General features: G+C 39.1%; 1 protein-coding gene across 1 annotated transcript in view; it reads left to right on the top strand.

The window, feature by feature from the left end:
• Positions 1 to 20,994, top strand: part of CDHR1 (cadherin related family member 1) — a 177,030-nt gene that overhangs the window by 120,537 nt on the left and 35,499 nt on the right. The window contains exons 12-15 of the mRNA XM_029610651.1: positions 6,688 to 6,891; positions 14,878 to 15,030; positions 16,183 to 16,347; positions 20,273 to 20,340. Of these exons, the coding sequence (XP_029466511.1) occupies positions 6,688 to 6,891; positions 14,878 to 15,030; positions 16,183 to 16,347; positions 20,273 to 20,340 (590 nt within the window). The remainder of the gene's footprint in view (positions 1 to 6,687; positions 6,892 to 14,877; positions 15,031 to 16,182; positions 16,348 to 20,272; positions 20,341 to 20,994) is intronic.

Below are 20,994 nucleotides of genomic sequence, written 5' to 3'. Positions count from 1 at the left end.
ACTTGCCGGTGTGTCACGTGCACCGGGCTTGCGCGACACACCGGCACACCTCAGGCGACACAGTAAAGTGTCGCGACACAGTAAAGTGTCGCGACACACACTTTGGAAAGCTCTGCTTTATTTTATTAGTACTTTAATTAATGGTCAACAGCACCTTCTGCCATTATGCTCTTGTCCCTTTACTGAGACTGCCGCTAATAGCTCTTCTATAACTTTCTCCTTCAAAAGTGTTTCAAACAAGCTGAATGCCTTTTAACTCGAATAAAAACATGTAATCAGCTAGAGCTAGTTCATTCTTGGATTAGTTATTTTCTAAAAAAAAATATTCATAGTAAGGGGTATAGAATTTTTCCCATAGATACTAAATGGAAGAAAACCTTTAGTATATTAGGCCCTAAGCAAGTTAACCATCCCAGAGACCCAGTTGAAAGAAAGGTTTGGTTAGTACTTCCTTATTACCAAAACTGTTTCATGTTTCTTGTGAAAATGTCAGATTGAAGCATGAAGAAGTATAAGCTGAGAAATTCATAATGAAATCAGCCTTTTAAAATGCTTTTGGCTTATATGCATGTGATAGCAAAAGTTTAGACTAAAAACTGGCCACTACGAGTTCTAACCAGAGTGCATCACAATGGATCCATTGTGAAAGTATAACATTGGCTACTATACCTGGCTGCCTGGCATCAGTGCTGCAGCTGCTTGATATTTGCTTAAAGAAGCCCTTCAAGGATCTCATTAGAAGGATATGGCAGGAGTGGATGTGCTCTGGAGATGCACGTGCAAGCAAAGAAGGGAATTTAATGAAGTCTGATATGCAACTTGTCAAAGATGGATAGGACGATATTCCTTCAAACATGGCTCGCTATTCTTTCTTGAAGTGTAGCATAAGCAATGCCATGGGCAACACTGAAAATGGCATGCTATATGAGAATGATATCAATGCAAATGGCAAAAATGGCAATGCTGACAAAGAAAACAAACAACAGTGTCACAGTTTTGCCTACCATGCAACATCACCGAGCCTGATCCAGCCTGTTACAACATCTCCCCACTTGCAGAGGCCTTCAGTGAGCGCTGCTTCCAGCTACATGAGCCATCTGTTCACTGACCACCTGACTCAGTGAATTTCATCTCCAGCCTTGACAAGTTCCACCTTGCTGCTTGCACCATGCTCAAGTCTCAGCCCTGTGTAAACTGGGCTTGCCAGAATCACCTTGCCTCTTTATAGAGTCACACTTGGCTCTCTGACCTGGCTACTCTCACCTTGTTTATTTATTTATTTTAAAACTCTTCTATACATTCGTTAAGTTAATTCAACATATTTTAATAAAAGACTATGTGTTAAGGCTTATACGTTGGTTGAAAAACTCTCAAGCGGTTCAAATCTAGCGTTAATATGCAATTGGAGATATTAGAGGGAAAAACTGATTACTTGGTGCGTCATTATCTTTCAACTGTTTTCCTCCTTCTCTTTGTCTTTATATAAAGCTTGTTTAAAAAGCCAGGTTTTCAGACTAGTTTTAAATAGTTTCAAATTTCTCTGCAGTCTTATTTCAAGTGGCATGGAGTTCCATAGAACAGGTCCAGCCAGCGACAGTGCTCTCTCCCTTACCTTGTGGCCTTCAGGCCTTCTTGTTCTTTGCTCCTTGCCTTGTAGCCTATCTAGGCCTTATCTTGCCTTGAAACGTATGGGCCTTCTTGTTCCTTTCTCCTTGCTTTGTGGCTTATCTAGGCCTTTCCCTGCTTAGTGGCCTCAGACCTTTGCATTCTCCAATATAGCCCCCTTAAGGATCAACACTCATATAGAAACAATTAGCAAAGGAAACCTTAAATCCTTACCTATAAAAGCTCATCCTGCTTCTAGTTCCAGCCCAGTTCAATTGGAAGCCTCAGCACATCTTGTTACAATTAAACCCAACCAGGAAGAAGCAAAATCAACACATTTGGGGGTAGAAGCTGTCTTACAATTTGGCACCCATTTTGTACTTCCATCCCTGTGTCAGTTGGCTACTGTTTCTAAGCCTGCTCCTGTGATGCAAACTTCTGATGTTATCAGTAAGAGTCTAGCACAGCCCATTTAAGAGGCACAACAAAGACAGCTAAAACAGGTCAAAATTATTTTAGTTTTATACCTGCAAAGATCAAAGCTGTACCAGAATCTAACCAGGGCAATCCTGGGTTGATTAATTGCTGGGTAACCCTGCTCTGAAGTTACTGTCTCTGTCTGTAGAAACGCTGTTTCAGAAGGACCTAATTAATCCATAAATACTGCAGCTTGCCTGTATGCAGTTTACTGAGGAAACTCTCAGCACAGGTTTTCTGGGAAACACAGATCCCTTGGAAACCACAGTTTGTCAAGTTAACTTTGACTACACAACTAATACAACCATAGCTTGACCAACTGAGTTAAATTCCTTACCTGGAAAGAAAGAATTTTCTTCTTATCCCACCCAGAAAACCAGAGGCAAATGCATACTCTGGATATTTCTGCTCTATCCCTGTCAGTAGAGCCTCTGATTCAAGCAAAGCTAATTACTTCTGCCTCTAGAGCTCAAAGAACCACAACTGTTTGAAGCAACTTGATAATGAGATCAACGCTGACTGCTAAGAGGGTAGCATGCACCTTTCCTCTGCCTGTCTCTTTAGATTCTTCTCACCAGGAACACAGCTCTAAGACCAAACCTTATCTTGATATACAGAGTTCACACCAGATTACTGTTCCTACTACTGCTATTCTGTCTTGAGAAATCTCCAGTACCTCTTTTTAGCTAATGAGTGAAGGAAGAAAACTGGGGTGTTATACCCAGATCCCAGTAAACATGACACAACGTGTACTCTCATGACATAACTGATAATGATTTTGAACAAATATTTGGTGCCACTGGGCTTTTCCTTTTCTTCATAGTCTACAACTATAGAAGTAGACTTGGGGGTATCAAGATGGAGAATTGGAGCATGTGCTTAATATGCCCAGGGCTAACAATACTTCTGGGACACTGTGTAATTGTTTAATGGTTTTATTTATTTATTTATTATTTAGTGTTTTTATATACTGGCATTCGCGATAAAGTTCACATCATGCTGGTTTACATTTAACAAGGGGTGTAAAATGAAAATAACAGAACTGTAACAAGTGAAGAGAAACTCTGAAGTTACAATAAAACAGGGATGTTTAAAACTGGGAGAAGGAGAAAAAGGCGAGAGGAATTTAACAGAAGAGCAATTATTTACAATTGTTTACAATGTTCTAAGAATGTCTGACTGTGGTTGTCAGTGAATTAGGGGTCAGTTGTGGTCTGGAAAGGCTTGCTTAATAGGGATGTGAATCGTGTCCTCGATCGTCTCAACGATCGATTTCGGCTGGGAGGGGGAGGGAATCGTATTGTTGCCGTTTGGGGGGGTAAAATATCGTGAAAAATCGTGAAAAATCGAAAAAACGTAAAATCGCAAAACCGGCACATTAAAACCCCCTAAAACCCACCCCCGACCCTTTAAATTAAATCCCCCACCCTCCCGAACCCCCCCCCCCCAAATGACTTAAATAACCTGCGGGTCCAGCGGCGGTCCGGAACGGCAGCGGTCCGGAATGGGCTCCTGCTACTGAATCTTGTTGTCTTCAGCCGGCGCCATTTTCCAAAATGGCGCCGAAAAATGGCGGCGGCCATAGACGAACACGATTGGACGGCAGGAGGTCCTTCCGGACCCCCGCTGGACTTTTGGCAAGTCTTGTGGGGGTCAGGAGGCCCCCCCCAAGCTGGCCAAAAGTTCCTGGAGGTCCAGCGGGGGTCAGGGAGCGATTTCCCGCCGCAAATCGTTTTCGTACGGAAAATGGCGCCGGCAGGAGATCGACTGCAGGAGGTCGTTCAGCGAGGCGCCGGAACCCTCGCTGAACGACCTCCTGCAGTCGATCTCCTGCCGGCGCCATTTTCCGAACGGAAACGATTCGCGGCGGGAAATCGCTCCCTGACCCCCGCTGGACCTCCAGGAACTTTTGGCCAGCTTGGGGGGGCCTCCTGACCCCCACAAGACTTGCCAAAAGTCCAGCGGGGGTCCGGAAGGACCTCCTGCCGTCCAATCGTGTTCGTCTATGGCCGCCGCCATTTTTCGGCGCCATTTTGGAAAATGGCGCCGGCTGAAGACAACAAGATTCAGTAGCAGGAGCCCGTTCCGGACCGCTGCCATTCCGGACCGCCGCTGGACCCGCAGGTTATTTAAGTCATTGGGGGGGGGGGGTTTAATTTAAAGGGTCGGGGGTGGGTTTTAGGGGGTTTTAGTGTGCCGGCTCACGATTCTAACGATTTATAATGATAAATCATTAGAATCTCTATTGTATTGTGTTCCATAACGGTTTAAGACGATATTAAAATTATCGGACGATAATTTTAATCGTCCTAAAACGATTCACATCCCTATTGCTTAAACAACCATGTCTTAAGCCTTTTTCTGAAAGTTAGCAGGCATGGTTCCTGTCGAAGATCCGGTGGGATGGAGTTCCATAGTGGTGGTCCTTCTGTAGAGAAGGCTACAGTATCTGCCAAGATACCACAGGGAGGCATCGTCCTGGAGAATATAAGAGCTCCGTGACTCTGAAGCATTGTATAGGGGAGAAAATGGCTGCCAGACAGTTGTAGAAGTTAGTATATAGTAGCGTTCTCTGCTACAGGAGCACTGAGGGACAGCAGTAGCAAGAGTATAATGTAAATCGCCCATATAGGCTGGAGAAGAATGGCAATTTCTTTAATAGAATGCGAAGCCCAAAACATTCTCTTTAAGGAAGCACATGAGACAAAAATAAGGCAGGAGGCAAGGATCTTTGGCACAGAAAGCAACATTTCTGCAAAACCCATATACCTGAGGATCTGAGACTCCTGGCTCAGCTTTCTCCATATTTATTTTTTTTTTTTAACAAGGACGATATTAAAAAGCCATTTAGATAGATAACTAAAAAGTTGGTTACCTGGCGATGTTCAAATCTGTAGATGGCTAAATTCTAGCCCCATAATACATTATGGGGCTAGAATTTATCCACATAAGGTGGGAATATTCCAGGGGCAGGCAGGAGGCATTTCAGGGAGGAGCAGAGTTAGCTATGCAGATAACTCTGATATTCAGAGATAGCCACATAACAGATATGTCTAACTCTGGTTGAGCCATAGGGCTGTCCTAAAGTTAGCTGGATATACTTATACTTATCCAGCTAACTTTAAGATAGCTGGGTATATTCAGTAGGGTGGAAGCACTGCTGAATATCCCGGTTAAGTCAGCTGGATAGCTAACTTAACTAGCCACTTTGCTAAATATCATCCTCCGTTAAAGATGGGACTCATATTCTCACAGTTTGCTCTCACTGTTTTGGTTTATTTTCTTTGTGACTGAATTTATTCCTTAGCTATTCAGAATTTCTAAAATAATTTGTGGAGGAGAGACTCCATCAAGAGTGATGGACCAATAAACCAATATACACAAAATAAGCTAGAGTAGATGAGTGGGGCAATATAAATTAAATACACTTCTAAGATTCACAGTGCAAAAAAGTTAATTCATAATCTCTAATATTCCTGTAGTGAAGATAAGTACACAACTGGCTAATTTATTACATATTTTACTATGAGAAATGTGAAAAAATCTATCTCAACTGAAAGAAATAGCAACCATCTGGCCTAATGGCAGAATCTCTACCAATTAGTCTTATGTGACTCTTCCTGCTGGTCAAATAGTAGAAGCTTGACCCTTTTCCAGCTGAGTTTACTTCATCTTACTTCTGTAAGTGTTCATTAAATATCACTCCCATTTTAACAAGTGTTCCATCCTGAGAATACAACCACATCCTGTCTCACCAATTTCACATTCTCTGGCTTTTCTAATATATTCTAAATATTACAAAACATCAAAACAATTGGGCAGAGCAATAATTAAATGTGTTCCCCAACTAGAACTACCAACAGTAACTTATTAGTCTAAAGACAGTGTGCCATAGTCAATAAAAATATTTCTGTAGGCAAATAATAAGAAAAACTCCTTGTTGAATAAGGACTCTTGATTGTACTGACTGGCCTATAGATGTTTTCTTACTACAGCTGTTAAAAGCTTTGTTACCTTTCCCCATTTTGTAGGTGTTTCTTTTTCCAACTGCACATTACACAGAGATTCAGAAAACCTGTCCAAGAAAATATAAAACTTAATTTGTTGAGATTTACTGGTTTTTCCTTACATAATACTGACCGTTATAACATGCAAATGATTGTCCCATAGATATGCCAATAGTTGTCTCAATAACCCATAGTGCTACTATGGATTGTCAGCATCTTACAATGTCCTAAGTGGATAAAGTAAAATAAGTACATAAGAAAAATAAGAAGTAAGGGATCCAGGAAATGTTTAACCTGTTAAAATATAATATTTGCTTCCATTTTTGCTCATGATGTAGATTGATGACCAGAGAAATTATGGCTTTTATTCTGAATAGATAAGTTAACAAAAATTAATTAGAAATATTATCTAGTTCTCTAGTATGTGACAACAAGAGCTTCAGTTACAAGAAACTCATTCCTTGGAAATGGTATATCACCTATTGGAAACTAAACAAGGATCAAGAAATGCTGCATGAATGAAAATGCATTTAGACCTTGCATCAAAGTACAATTGTCAGGGGAGAATATTCTTAGTGTGTGTTTTCATTTCCAACAGGTATCAGAAATGACTCCAGAAGGTAATGTGGTGGCTCATGCTTTTACTGTAGTTACTATAAGAGTTGTTGACCTCAATAACCATCCTCCAACATTCTATGGGGAAAATGGACCCCAGAACAGATTTGAATTAACAATGTATGAACATCCCCCAGAAGGAGAGATACTGAGGTGGCTGAAGATTACAGTCAATGATTCTGATCAGGTAAGTCTAATTTCATTGGCAAATACAGGCCAAAATGGTCTATCTAGTCTGCCCAGTTAAGATTGATCTTCTTGAAGTAGAAGTGCATATAAAATTCCTGAATGCAACCTAATGCCAACTCCCCACTTGGGTATTTCATCCAATCTCTCAGTCTTTTTCTTGTGGTTGTTCCAAGCCTGGCAAACAGTCATCACAATGCTTATATTATTTATTTATTTATTCTTATAAACCACTTCAAACAAATCAATTGAACTAAGCAGTATACAATAAAACATAGATCATATATGAAAATGAAACCAACAAAAACACATTCAAACAAAAATGAAATAAATCAATTACATCAGTTCAAAATAAAACTGTAGACATCACTGCAGGACAGTTGCAAAATCTTTCTGGAATAACCATGCATTCATTTTTTTTTTTTATGGAATGACAATATTGGGCAGCAAATGCAAATTCCGAGGTAACAAAGTCCATAAAGTAGGGCCGATTATAGAGGAAGCCCATGTATGAGTTTCTGCTGGATGGATTTCCTTGAAAGAAGGGAGAACAAGTAAAAGATCATCCTGACAACACAAAGAGTGGGAAGGTCTATACTGTGTAATTAAAACAAGATAGCTAGGTAGGGCTGGCCCCTTAATAGCTTTAAATACTAAGGTAAAATTTTTAAATTGTATCCTTTGAGTGATGAATAACCAGTGCAATTTGACAAGTATGGGGATACATGATCCCTGAGCCTTCTATGAAATACCATCTGAGTAGCAGAACTTAGTAGCAATTGCAATGCATGAACCCTATATCTGGGTAAACCAATTAGAAAAGAGTTACTGAAAATGTAAGGAAGTTAGGACAAAAGCATGGATAATTATTCTAAAATGTTGAACTGGTAAAAAAAAAAAAAAAAAGCTCAGATGATGCAAGAGACACAACTTATAAAAGCAACTAGTGATCAGATATGGGAAGGGGGAGGTAGGTCATTGCAGGATCAAAATAAAATCCTAAATTGTGACTCATTAAAAGGAATAGTGGTACCCTCAGATGACAACCAGGAATAAAAACCAAGAGGGGATTATTTAGATATCCACATCGCTTCTGTTTTTCTAAATTTAATAGTAAATGATTAGCAGTTAATCCATGATTTTACTTACTCCAGACATTGATTTATTTGTAGCAATGTTGCTGTAACATCAGCTTCAAGAGGGGAAAAAAGTTGAATGTCATCAGCATATACTGTATTTTATAACAAGGTGCATAATGATCATGAATGGGATATAATGAAGATGAATAAACCTAAAAAAGGGTTACCTAGATTATGGAACCTTGTGGCACAGCTAACCTATGATCTTTCCAGGAGGAATCATTGTTAGTCCTAACCTGGAATTGTCATCCAGATATCAAATTATAAAAACCAGTGAAATACCTGACCTCCTAATCTTGCAGCCCTAAGTTTTTGTAACCATAAAGAGTGACAAATGATTTCAAATGCAGACAATGTCCAAAAATACCACAATAACTGTTTTGTATCTGTCAATTTTATGAAGAAGATAATCAGAAACTGAAACTACTATGGTTTCAGTATTTTGCCCCATTTGGAAGCCACATTGATACTGATTTAATAATTCCTGCTGGTCTAAAAAGTAGCAAACTGTAATAATAGAATGCACTCTACAATTTTGACTATAGTCAACATTGTTAAAAATAGGTCTGTAACTGGAATAATCTTCAACTGGAAGAGGGCCATGTTTCAGTACAGGGCATACATTAGCTTTAAAAAAAAAAAAAAAAAAAAAAAAGGTTAGGAAAAACACCCTCCTTCAGAAAGAAATTGACAATTGAGACCAAAATATTTAAAAACAAACTCTTTCTAACACAAAGAAGCGCAACTGGTTAAGGATCAAGTAGAGAATAACAATTCTTCAATCTTCAGAGTGCATTTGCAACTTCAGTAGATGAGGTGTATTCAAAACTATTCCACAATGCAGATGAATCAGGTTCTACAAGCAATGGTGAAGACACATGTAAGTCACTTATTGTCTTCAGAAGAGAATCAGTCTTATACTAGTAGAAATATACAAATGATGGACCATCTGTTTATTTAGCATTGGTAGTGTTGGCTTCTCCATGCTTTCTGGAGCATTGATACAGTCATACAACTGTTGGTTAGGGCTGTAACTGCTACTGGAGGATGTAGGAAAATGTACATCTTTTCCATCCTCTTTCTACTATGGATCATCTGTGCTTGTCCCATGCAGACTTGAAGTCAAGTACAGTTTTTGTCTCCACCACCTCCTCTGGAAGGGAATTCCAGGCATTCACCACTCTTTTCGTGAAAAAATATTTCCTGATATTATTCCCAAGTCTTATCCCTCTGAGCTTTACCTCATGACTCCTAGACCTACAACTTCCTTTCCATTGGAAAATGTTTTCCTCTTGTGCACCATTCATATTTTTCAGGTATTTAGGTGTCTCTATCATATCTCTGTTTTCTTTCTTCTCTAGAGTACATAATCATATATTTAGGTCCATCAGACTCAATCTCATGTGGCTTTTGTATAGTCCTTACACCATTTTGTTTGCTTTTCTCTGAAATGCTTTTAGCCTCTCTCTATCTCTTATAGGACCCAACCTCAAGAACTAAATACAGTATTCCAGGCGAGGCCTCACCGATGACCTGCCCAGAGGGATTATCATCTCTCTTTTTCTACTGATTGTGCCTCTCCATATACACACAAGCATCTCTCTGGCATCAGTCACAGTCACCGTGGGGTACCCCATATGCATGACTTTGCAATTTTTGCTAATGAATCTTAACTGCCAAGCATTTGACCATGTCTGCTCCTTCAAGGTGTCCACTCTGTTGCAAATCATTGCATCATTGGAAAAAAGACAATCTTTTCCTTCCAACCCCTGTGCAATGTCATTCACAAAGATATTAAACATAACCAGCCTCAGGACTGTTACCTAAGGCACTGCACTATTCACTTTCTCTACTCACAGCGAATTCAATTTATTACTGCCCACTATTGTTTATCATTCAACCAGTTTCTAAATCAGTCCATCACCATGGGATCCACCTCCATGCAGCATAGTTTATTTATGAGCTTCTTATTGGGGACAGTATCAAAAACTTAACTGAAATCTAAATAAACCACATCTTAGCACATACCTTTGGCCTAATCAACTGGTCACTCAATCAAAAATATTAATCAGATTTGTCTGACACAATCTCCTTTTGGTAAAAATGATGCTGCCTCAGATACTGCAAGCTGCTGGTTTGTAGATACTCCACTATCCTTTCTTTAATAAAATCTCCATTCTTTTTCCCACTATCAAGATCTGACTAACTGTTTTGTTTTTTCAACCCCCATCGCTGTTACCACCATTATGTAGAGGGATAAAATCTGCCCTTTTTCAGTCACATGGGTCCATTTCCGTCTCCAAAGATTTACTGAAAGATCATTCATCAGACCTGCCGGAACCTCCTTGAGTTCCTTTAATATCCTTGGATGCTCTCATCCAGTCCCCAGGATTTGTCTATCTTTAATTTTGCTAGCTCCATCCAAACACTCTCGTCTGTAAGGGTGCGGTATATACCCCATGCCCGTATGCACTTTTGACATCCTTTTCGACAGGACATGAAATTGTGGTGGAATACTTTTGTCTTTATTCTAAATTTGAACTTGCTGCTATGGTCAAGTACAACTCTGGGCCCGCCAGGAATAAAATGTGGGATCAGATTGTTACTTTTTTGTCCAAGATTTTATCTAGTTTTATCTGAATTATGTTATTGACAGTTTACTATACTCAACCTCTGTTTGTAATTTGCTTCATGTTTCTTCTGTTTTTGCTTCCTGTTAAAGTGGTTTGTTTTCTAATGAACTTAATAAAAAATTTAGATCTAAATCCCTCCTCTTTCAGTGCCACATTTTTCATTTATCCAACAAATACCCTATCCAGTTCCTCTGCTAGAGTGGGAAGTCTGTAGTCTACACTAGTATAGATGGAAATTCCATTTCTCCTTTTCAAGATAGCCCACGGTACCTCCACTTTCCCTTGCATTTCCATTATTTTGATATTATTTTTACTATAAAGAGCTACTCCATACCCTTTTCTACCATCCCTGTCTTTCCTGAAACTTTTATAACCTGATATGACAACCTCCATTTATGACACCTACTTAACCATATCTCTGTGATTGCAATGATATCCAAGTCTGCCTCCACCATTAAGGCTTGAAGATCTGGAATTTTGTTACAAGTACGTGCGTTCATAACTTTCCAGCTATTTCCCTTTGGCTTACTTCTACTCTTTAGTCTTTATAACCTTGCACATGCTTTATTCTTCTATCTTTTTGTTCCAGAGTAAAGTAGAGAGCTCTTTGCTGTCCAGATTTTCCCCACAATCTTCTTTGCAAATATTTGAGATGAGAAGATCGCAAAAATTCAAAACTAACAGAAAATGCTGAGGTCAATATTCAACAAGCCTAAAATGGATAACATATCCAGCTAAAGTTAGCCGAATAAGTTATAGTATATTCAATGGTTTAAAAATCCTCTTGAATAGTGATAAAGTTATCCAGGTATCTCCGAAAATCAGTTTCTGACCACCTACTGGCCCAGCGTTCAGCACTGATCAGCTGCAGATTCACTTGAGTAATCTCATTTTCATCCTATCAATTAGAGACCAATTGTCAAGCTCTGCATTTTGGGATTAGGTCCACAGGTACTTTTACCTGCAGTCCTTGGCCCACATTTCAGAAAGAAAGTACATTCATAATTTCAAACTGAAACTGCCACTGATGCAAAGGCCTCACAGACATTTGCACTTGATTTTTCTGTAAGTACTGTTTCATGGAAAATAATAAACATAAAGTTGAAAATCTAATCTAAATAAGATTGCTTATTATTTTTATTAGTTTTACAAGATTAATCAAAGATTAAAGATTGTCACTATACATGAAAACAGCAAAATTATAAAATAAAAATTGAATAGGAAAAAGAATATCCATTTGAAAAAAACCTCAAAATGGGAGGATGTAGTAACATGGGCAATAACGGCTTAGAAACAGCCAGAAGGAATAAGAAGGAAGACTTTGGCTGTTTCCTTAGGTGCAAATTTATTTACAGTGAGAAACAAAACAGAAAGCAAATGTAGCTCACCTTGCAGTTCAGGTAGCACTCAGACATTAAACATAGCAGGTCTTCACATAAAATGGGTTCCTGACTGCTCCCTGGGGCCTGTCTAACCTTTCTAGGCCCCAAATTCTTGTATACTGGTGAGTAATAGGGATGTGAATTGTTTTTTGATGATTTAAAACAATCGTCAGATATATTTTAAATCGTCAAAAATCGTTAGAGCCGCGATACAATAGCAATTCCCCCGATTTATCGTCAAAAAATCGTAAATCGGGGGAGGGGGAGGGCGGGGAAACCGGCACACCAAAACAACCCTAAAATCCACCCGACCCTTTAAAACATATCCCCTACCCTCCCGAACCCCCCAAAAATGTTTTAAATTACCTGGGGTCCAGTGTGGGGGGGGGGTGTCCCGGCGCGATCTCCCGCTCTCGGGCCATGGCTGCGTTAATAAAATTGCCCGGTGGCCCTTTGCCCCGACCATGTGACAGGGCAAACGTAGTGCCGGCGCAATTTTGGTTCCTGGCTCCCGACGTCACGAGTGCAGGAGATCGCTCCCGGACCCCCGCTGGACCCCCAGGGACTTTTGGCCAGCTTGGGGGGGCCTCTTGACCCCCACAAGACTTGCCAAAAGTCCAGCGGGGGTCCGGGAGTGACCTCCTGCACGCAGGCCGTATTGCCAATATTCAAAATGGCGCCGGTGCTACCTTTGCCCTCACTATGTCATACGGGCGAGATCAGATGCAACGGATTTGGCTCCCCATGAATACGAATACCGAATGGGACGAATCTGTCCCTGCTGCACATCCCTACTGTTTTTTCCTCTTTGGGTGCCTTAGGGTGTTCCTGCTGCTGTTAGTAGTGTACTGCTGTGCCCCCTAACAGAGCTTTAAGGTGGTCATGTCATTTGTGATGCTTTGCCTCTCTTACTGTGATTTGGGCTGTTCATGACACTTCATTCTACTTTGCCAGTACCTCTGCTCTGTTCATACCACTACTGGTGTCACTTTTCCCCACTTTTAATGCCTTGGAGTGCTGTTCTCTCTGATGCTGCCGCAAATTTCATTGCCTTGGATAGAAACCCCCCCCAAAGTTAGAGACCAAATTAAGATGCATTGCTTCCACCATTGACTTTAATGTAAACAAATTAAACAATATGATAAAATAAATGAATAATCTTAGGAATCAAAATGAGCAAAGTGAATAAAAATGGCAGCCAAATTGAAATTATGATATAAAATCAAGGGTTTTCTGTTCACATCCTTAGTGGATAAAATGCTTTTTTACCCACTTAAATAGCTTTGAAAATTATCCTTCAAATGTTTTTAAAACTAGGACTGCAGAGGCTGCTTAATTAATCTTCCCATAATATTGAGCACATTTCAATGGAAAGTTAAAGGATATACATTTTTTATCTCATAGAGCATGTACTGCACACAAAATTAATGTTCATTTGTCTTTATCTTCTCTAACAGAATCATGCTTAAGACTTATATCACATCAGCGATACTGTTCTGTAATCCCAGCATCAGTTAGCAAAGGCACATCATTGCTATTTTTAAGGTGCAATATAGTTTACCAGCAATACTAATTTTCATATGTATTGTAGAAGAAAAATAAAGAGTAAAAGGCAATGACAAATTTTGAGTCAATCAAATGGCTCACTATATTGTTTTTTGAATTTAGGAGTGAAAATGGGCCTTACCTTGATATGTATCTCTCTTGTCAGTCATGTGCCACAGCTCCTTCTGTCAGGTCTTCCATGCAAACTGCAGCAGTGTATCACAGTACTTGGGCATTCAAGGCTCAAAAAGGGAAAGCATGCAGCTTTAAGGGCACTGATACATTAAGATAAGTAGAATACAGGTGTGTTGATTTCATTGATTTAGAAACCATACTTTTCAGGTCTCAGACTCAAACATAGTGGTGAACAATAGGTTAAAAATGATAATATAATTATTATTTATTTAGACATTTTATATACCGTTGTTCCATATATAGATCACAATGGTTTACAAAGTGACATTCATAGTTATGACTCAGCAAACATGCAACAATAAGCAATATAAACATTCTACATAATCATTACAAACAACAAGTTATACATCTTTAACACAAAATAGCAATATAATAAAACATCCAAAACAAACCCATCCCTCATGGATATATCAGGCAAACAAGCATCAAAAATATATCCAAATACCCAACATGAAAAAACTCAGCCCGAAATAAAACATTTCCCCAATAAACATATAACCAAAATAAAAAATTGACTAAAAATCATGTCATCTCAATAATTCAAGACAGTTCATATATAAATAATAATATACAAACTAAAAACACCAAATGCAGAAAACCTATTTAGGAACTCAAGACCTGCACTACCTATCATAAAAAACACTTCTTCATCTATGATCGAGGCTCATCATGGGTGAGCTTAAACAATGTCAAACAGTGTTATAAAACTGATAAGAGGCAGAACCCTCAGTTATTTGAAATTTTGAATGATTCAAATTTACTTTGCCTTCCTAAATATTCCAAATTCCTCCCAAGACATCAGACTGACATAAAGCAAGATAACACTCAATAACTTTATACATGAATATAATAAGCTATCATTTACAGTATTACCAAATACTGTCAAACAGGTTTTCATGTTATAGCAAAACACTTCACAAGTCTTTGTCCACCTCACATCAGAAGTATATAAATTCAACTTGGACATGGATTGATATTAATTAAAGCTGAATCCTTTCAAATAATTATCACTATCTTCTCGATAGCTTTGTTTGTGTAACACTGTGCTATTTGTTTTAACACTCTTGTTTTGATACAGTTTCTCTTTCCATAGGGAGCCAATGCTAAATTCAACCTTCGGCTAGTTGGACCAGGTGGGTTCTTTCGAGTGGTCCCACAGAGTGTACTGAATGAAGCTCAGGTTACAATAATTGTTGAAAACTCTGCTGGAATAGATTATGAAAAGTTCCAGTTTTTAACCTTTAAGGTATCTTTCTTTGTTACTTTTCGCCGATCCTGGTTTACTGTCTTCAACTCCATCTCTTTTCCAGATATATTTGGCAGGATATTTAACATTTTTAACAATTTGTTGAAGAGTTAATTGCAAAAACATCTATCATTCTACAATTCATTGAACTACATAAAAACATTCTACTCTAGTAGTCCATTAATGTTAACCCATCAGTAACATAAGACTCTGTGTGGGCCATGATATTCCCACAACCCCCCTCTGGACTGAAAAGGCAACCCATCCATGCCAAGACCGCCATTCCCCAAAGTAAAGAAAAAGCTTCTTCGGGTCCATTCCCCTAACTCCAGTATCCCCTAGATCCCAAAGAAAGACCCTCCTGGCCATTCCCCCTCATCTCAAATGCCCCTCCCATAACAAAAAGAAAGCACGCCAATAGCTCCCCTGCCTCCTTTAACTGCTTCGGAGTTGTGGCCCAGAGGAGGTCTTCTTTTTCAATCCATCTGGAGTGGAAGGGGGGATTGGTCCAGAGCTAATGCAGTGTTAGCATGCATTGAACAGACCATAAGGCACTCTAGTCCCTAAAAGCAACTTTGGTATGAAAAATATAGCCAGTATTTAAAATTAGGAGCATGGTCTTAATGTTCTTTTGTGGTTACATGTTAGACTAAAAGGTTTTCAAAATGCTAGACTAAAAGGTTTTCAAAATGCCAAAGCTACCCCTAAAGAAAGTAATGAGAGCTGAACAGCTGTGGCAGCATTCTAGTCCAAATTCATGCCAGCCTCAAACAGGAATAAATATATTCATGTCTCAGTGCTCCCAGTGCATCATATCTGGGGGAGAATAGGTATTTGTTGATGCCCATGAGCAGAGTTGAGGGTATTAATGGAGTTTCTATGGTAACTCCTCTTTCTATGATCTCAGAATATCTTTTCAGGCTATAATGAATAGCTTTGTCAAAAATCTGCTTTTACAATAGTTGTGTTTCAGTTTTTTCCACTGTTCCATTTCCAGGGGCCGAAGAGAGATTTTAAGTGAATTGAGCCCACTGGCTTTTGTTGCTTTATATACAGTACATGTTATGTTGGAATTACAGTAATTCAGTATTTCAGTATTAGATATGACTTCACCTATTGTAAACTGGAATATCATTCTCATTTTCTCTTTAGCTTCTTGCAATAGAAGTAAACACTCCTGAGAAATTTAGTTCAACAGCAGATATAGTGATCCATATTTTGGACACCAATGATAATGTTCCAAAGTTTTCTTCAGAATACTACATCGCCAGAATCCCTGAGAATTCCCCTGGGGGCTCCAATGTTGTAGCTGTAATGGTAAGTTCTTGAGTACAATGGCCACATAGAGACGCAATGAACATGATTTGTAATGCTCTTCATTATAAAAACTGGATTATGCAATATGTGCTTCAGTCGCCCCAATCTAAATCATTGCAGCTTTTCTAAGATTTGGTTTCCTTCCGCATATCAATTGTACTCTAAGTCCCTTCCTTCTCAAATCTTCCCTCTGTTAACAGTTCATTCTCTCTAATCCAGATGTCCTACATTTATCAAAACCCTTCAGTTTCAACCAGTGTTAGTGAAATATTGAGGTGAAAGCATTGGGCTCAAAATAAATACACCTGAAGCCACAGGATGGTAGGTCCAGGTAACTACAATCCAGGTAAAGTGCTAGGTGAAGGTCAAAAGCAAGAAGTCAGTCTGGCAGACGAAAGCTAGTAGAGAAGGGAACAGGAGCAATGAAGGAGGTCGATGTAAAAAGATAAGGATTAAAATAGTGCCCTGTAATTTGGCACACAGTTTCTTAACACACAAGCTAATTTTTTTTATAACTCCCGATACAGTATGCTAATACATTGGGAATTAAAACGTGCAGAAATTGGAAAATTTGCAAAAAAAAAAAAGGTTTAGCACAGAGCAAACCATGATTTATGTGCACAAATCATGTTTTCTGCATATAGAATTTAATTTATGCTCACAAAATATGCTTTCTGCACAGAAAACATTTTAAGGTGAATTTTAAAAGCCTGCTGCACAAATCAATTAGGGGTTGTGCAAATATATTGGGCTTGCTTGCACCAAGCAGATCTTAAAAGCCACTAAAATACGCCTGTATCTCCCGTTGGGTGCACATCTCAGAAGTTTTCAAAGCGGGGTGTGGACATGGTCTGGGCCGGGCATGGATGTTTCGGGGCATGCACCTGAGATGTGCGCATAAGTACTTATGAGGTCACAGTACACACCAAGATGCCTTGCCAAGTAACTTTACTTATACTATGACGTGTAAGTGATAAAATAAAGAAAACCAGGCAGACCAGCAGGATTTTAAGGGTTGAAGGTAACGGGGAGAAAGAAGGCTATTAAACTAGGTGGTTTAGAAGATCTCTCTCGTAACTGGGTGAACTAGGAATAAACTGGTTTTAGTGGCAATGGTGTCGGCACGTTCCCTTTTAAAATCCCCCCACTTATACGGTAGAAGCAGCATTTGTGCGCACAGGTGCATGCCCACTTAAAATTGGGCGCACATGTGCATGAGGCCAGCCTATTTTCTAGCATGCATGCATATGTGTGCGTATGTTATAAAATGGCCACGTCCCTGGGCGTGGGCTAACATATGCGTGCACATATGCGCCCGCGTGCCAATTTGAAAGTTAATGTCCTTTTGTGCACAAATTATATTTTATGCATGGAAAACAAAGAGTTGTGCACATAAACAATATTTTCCATGCATAAAATATGAGATGCACACAAAAAGTGTTTTCAGCACCGAAAATATCAATTACAGGTCCTGGTAGTAGAACTCAAACTCCAATAGACTAACAATAGTCCTAAAAACTTTAATCTACTTTGGACTAGGAGTTAAATTTCCAGCACCAAGAAAACATGAAGTAAGCCAATGCACCTCCCTGCATTGTGGGTAATAGCTAATGCCATCATTAGCATGGATTTCCCATGTGAGGAGAGTGCTAACTTAAACAATTTTTTGTGCGCATGTTTTTGGTGTTGAAAACGCCTTGCTATATCAGCAGTAAAGTTTGCACATAAAAAGTGTGCACACAACTGAAGTTTAAACTGTGCACTCTCTCGCGTCAGCCTCAAGTATAACACAACAGGAGCAATCCAGAACCATATGGGGGACTAGGCAGACAAGAACAGGAACCGAACTGGGTGGTAGAGACAGAAACATGGGAACTAGGTCTCAGCAGATCTGTTGTGCCAAAAGGAAACAAGAGCTGAAAAATTAATTTGAATCCTGTAACTAACCAGGGCTGATTCTTCCTGGCCAATTAATTAGCAGCAGGGCATATCCAGTTGCAGCTTCAGGTAGCAATAGTGAACATGTAGGAAAATATCCACCACTAAGTGGCTAGATAGCTCACAATACAAGTGTACAGGCCAGAAAGTTATAGTGCATTGTTCTAGACCGGTCAGATGGCCTGAGTTTCAAAGCTCAGTTTGAAACTCAGAAGTTAGAGCAAAGATGATCAAAAGGTTTTTTTTCAATCTCTCAAGGGTAAAATAACATTGTGTTGACAGGATAATACAAGAAATGGATATTATATTATGTCAATATATTAAAAAATGAACATTTAAAGTAAACAAGTCTTTAATTAGATAATAAAGCAACACATTTATTGAGGCTTATTGCATATCCGTGTAAGATGTAATATACAAACACAAAGAAAATCAACTGAGAAGTGCAACTTTCCCTATCAATCAACAAAAAGGATTTACGCACGTAACCGGATCTACGCGCGCCGGGCCTATTTTAAAAAGGCCCAGCGATGCGCGTAAAGCCCCGGGACATGTGTAAGTCCCGGGGCTTTACAAAAGGGGCGGTCCGGGGGCGGAGCCAGAGATCTCCGACAGAGTGGCCATTGCTGCTGTGTCAGAGGATCGTGTGCCAGCAGGCTGCTGTCTCAGAGGATCGTGTGCCAGCAGGCTGCTGGTGCGTGCAACTTGCGCCTGCCCGCAGGCAGGCGCAAAAGGTAAAATAAAAATTTTGGGGGAGTTAGAGTAGGGCTTGGGGAGGAAAGGTTAGGGGAAGGGGTGGGAAGGTCAGGTTAGGGGGAAGGGAAAGGGGGAAGGCAGTGCGGCTCGGCGCATGCAAGGTGCACAATTGTGCACCCCCTTGTGCGCGTGACCCCTGATTTTATAACTTGCGCACACCTGCGCGCGCAAGTTATAAAATCAGGTGTATATGTGCACATGCTGGATAGCGTGCGCACATGTACGCTGCGCGCGCTCCTTTTAATATCTACCCCACTATTTTTAAAGACTACTTAAACACAGAAAAACACTTGCCTTTTTTTTTCATCTAATTCCTACCAGTGTCTGTGGAAATCCATGAGTCCACCTTTACCTATGTGGGTCTTCACTTGTACATAAACTGGAAACAGCTATGGCTACTGAAAACCTGAACTGAAAGAATTGAGTAATACTATTTATTATTGAGTTATTAATTAAAAGGGTGGCTGAATATCTAGCTCTGAATCACCATTTAAAAGCTTTTTCAGTTCCAGAATATAATTCTCATTCAAAGTATCATGGGGTGGAATAGCAAAATTGCTATAACCTGGCTCAAATCTCAGCCTATAATCCATCAAAGTCAAATCTGATTCAGCCTGCGAATCCTTGTTGGATAAAAAAAAATTGGATTCTTGTTCCTCTGGCCCTAAGCCTGACCCAGGTCTGGCTCTTATTAGAGGAAAAAGTCATAATCTGAACTTCCACCTTGGACTTCAGAATCATTATCATAGTTCATGCCTTTTCTGAAGGAGGAATGAACTTTGTTGATGTTTCAGAGTTGATGAGTAGGAAAAGTGAAAATTTGACCCTGTTCAAATCAGATCAACTAAGGGGGCTTCTATTTTCAGCTCAGAAGGGATATGGCTTGTCCAGGTCAATTTGTCACAGTATTGCAGCTGATGCAGGGAGCACTGAAAGCCTCCAGTATTACCTTGTTAATAGTAGAGCCTCAATCCAACAAAATTCTTGTGTATGTCAAATATCTGAAATTCTGGAGCTATTTGGCCACTGTGATTTTTCTCATCCTGCTCAAGACGTTTTGGACTGGCTTGAGACATGTTTATCCCTATCCTGAGGAAAATGTATTCAAGGTTCATAATTTTTGAAGACATCTAAATTTCACAGATTATATAGGTCACAGATATAAAATACTTACAACATATCTTTATCTATGTATTGAAAAATAATTATTTTTAAAAATTCTTTCTTAAAGGCTACTGACCCAGATTCTGGCTTTTGGGGTGAAGTTAAATATTCCATATATGGACCTGGAGCTGATCTGTAAGTATAACCATGAAAGCTAAAATATAATAAAATAGGTAATCACTGTAGATTAAAGGTCAGCACTCTGAAAAAAGAAATAAAACACTAAGAGAGACTAAGGGTATTGAAACTTAGAATAATCAGTATTCTCCAGTACTAAGTGCAAAACCATTACAATTAAAAAAACGTATGTTACTTATGCTTGTTCTCCCTAAGAACATGACATTTTAAATTATTACTTATATTTTTAAATCATCCATGTTTCCACAGTCTCTTGATACCACTTACTGATCTTCTGTCCCAGCATATGTCATTGGCTAGACTGCACATTGCCAATTTTGATGTTTATTATTTATGTTTAATTTTTATTCTGGAATTAATTATGTTTATATTATATTTTATTGTCTATGACTTTGATTTTATTGCTGAAAAGAATAGATTAATCAAATTCAATAACTAAATTAAACTAAACAAATAGCAATACACACTACTTGAATGATCCAATCTAGTTCCAGTTTACATGATATAATCTGTTACATTCTTGTCGATGTAGCAGCAGAACATTTACAGAGCAGCACTTAATTTGAAAAGCAATAACATAAAGGTAATATTTGTAACTTTTGTAATGAAGAAGGCATGAACGAATAATCAGTTTGAATTTTGTTAGCAATG

This window comes from Rhinatrema bivittatum, chromosome 7 (genome assembly GCF_901001135.1).
Source record: "Rhinatrema bivittatum chromosome 7, aRhiBiv1.1, whole genome shotgun sequence".
Classification (NCBI taxonomy): domain Eukaryota; kingdom Metazoa; phylum Chordata; class Amphibia; order Gymnophiona; family Rhinatrematidae; genus Rhinatrema; species Rhinatrema bivittatum.
The sequence above is the reverse complement of the archived record's forward strand: the minus strand, read 5'-3'. Positions and strand labels throughout refer to the sequence as shown.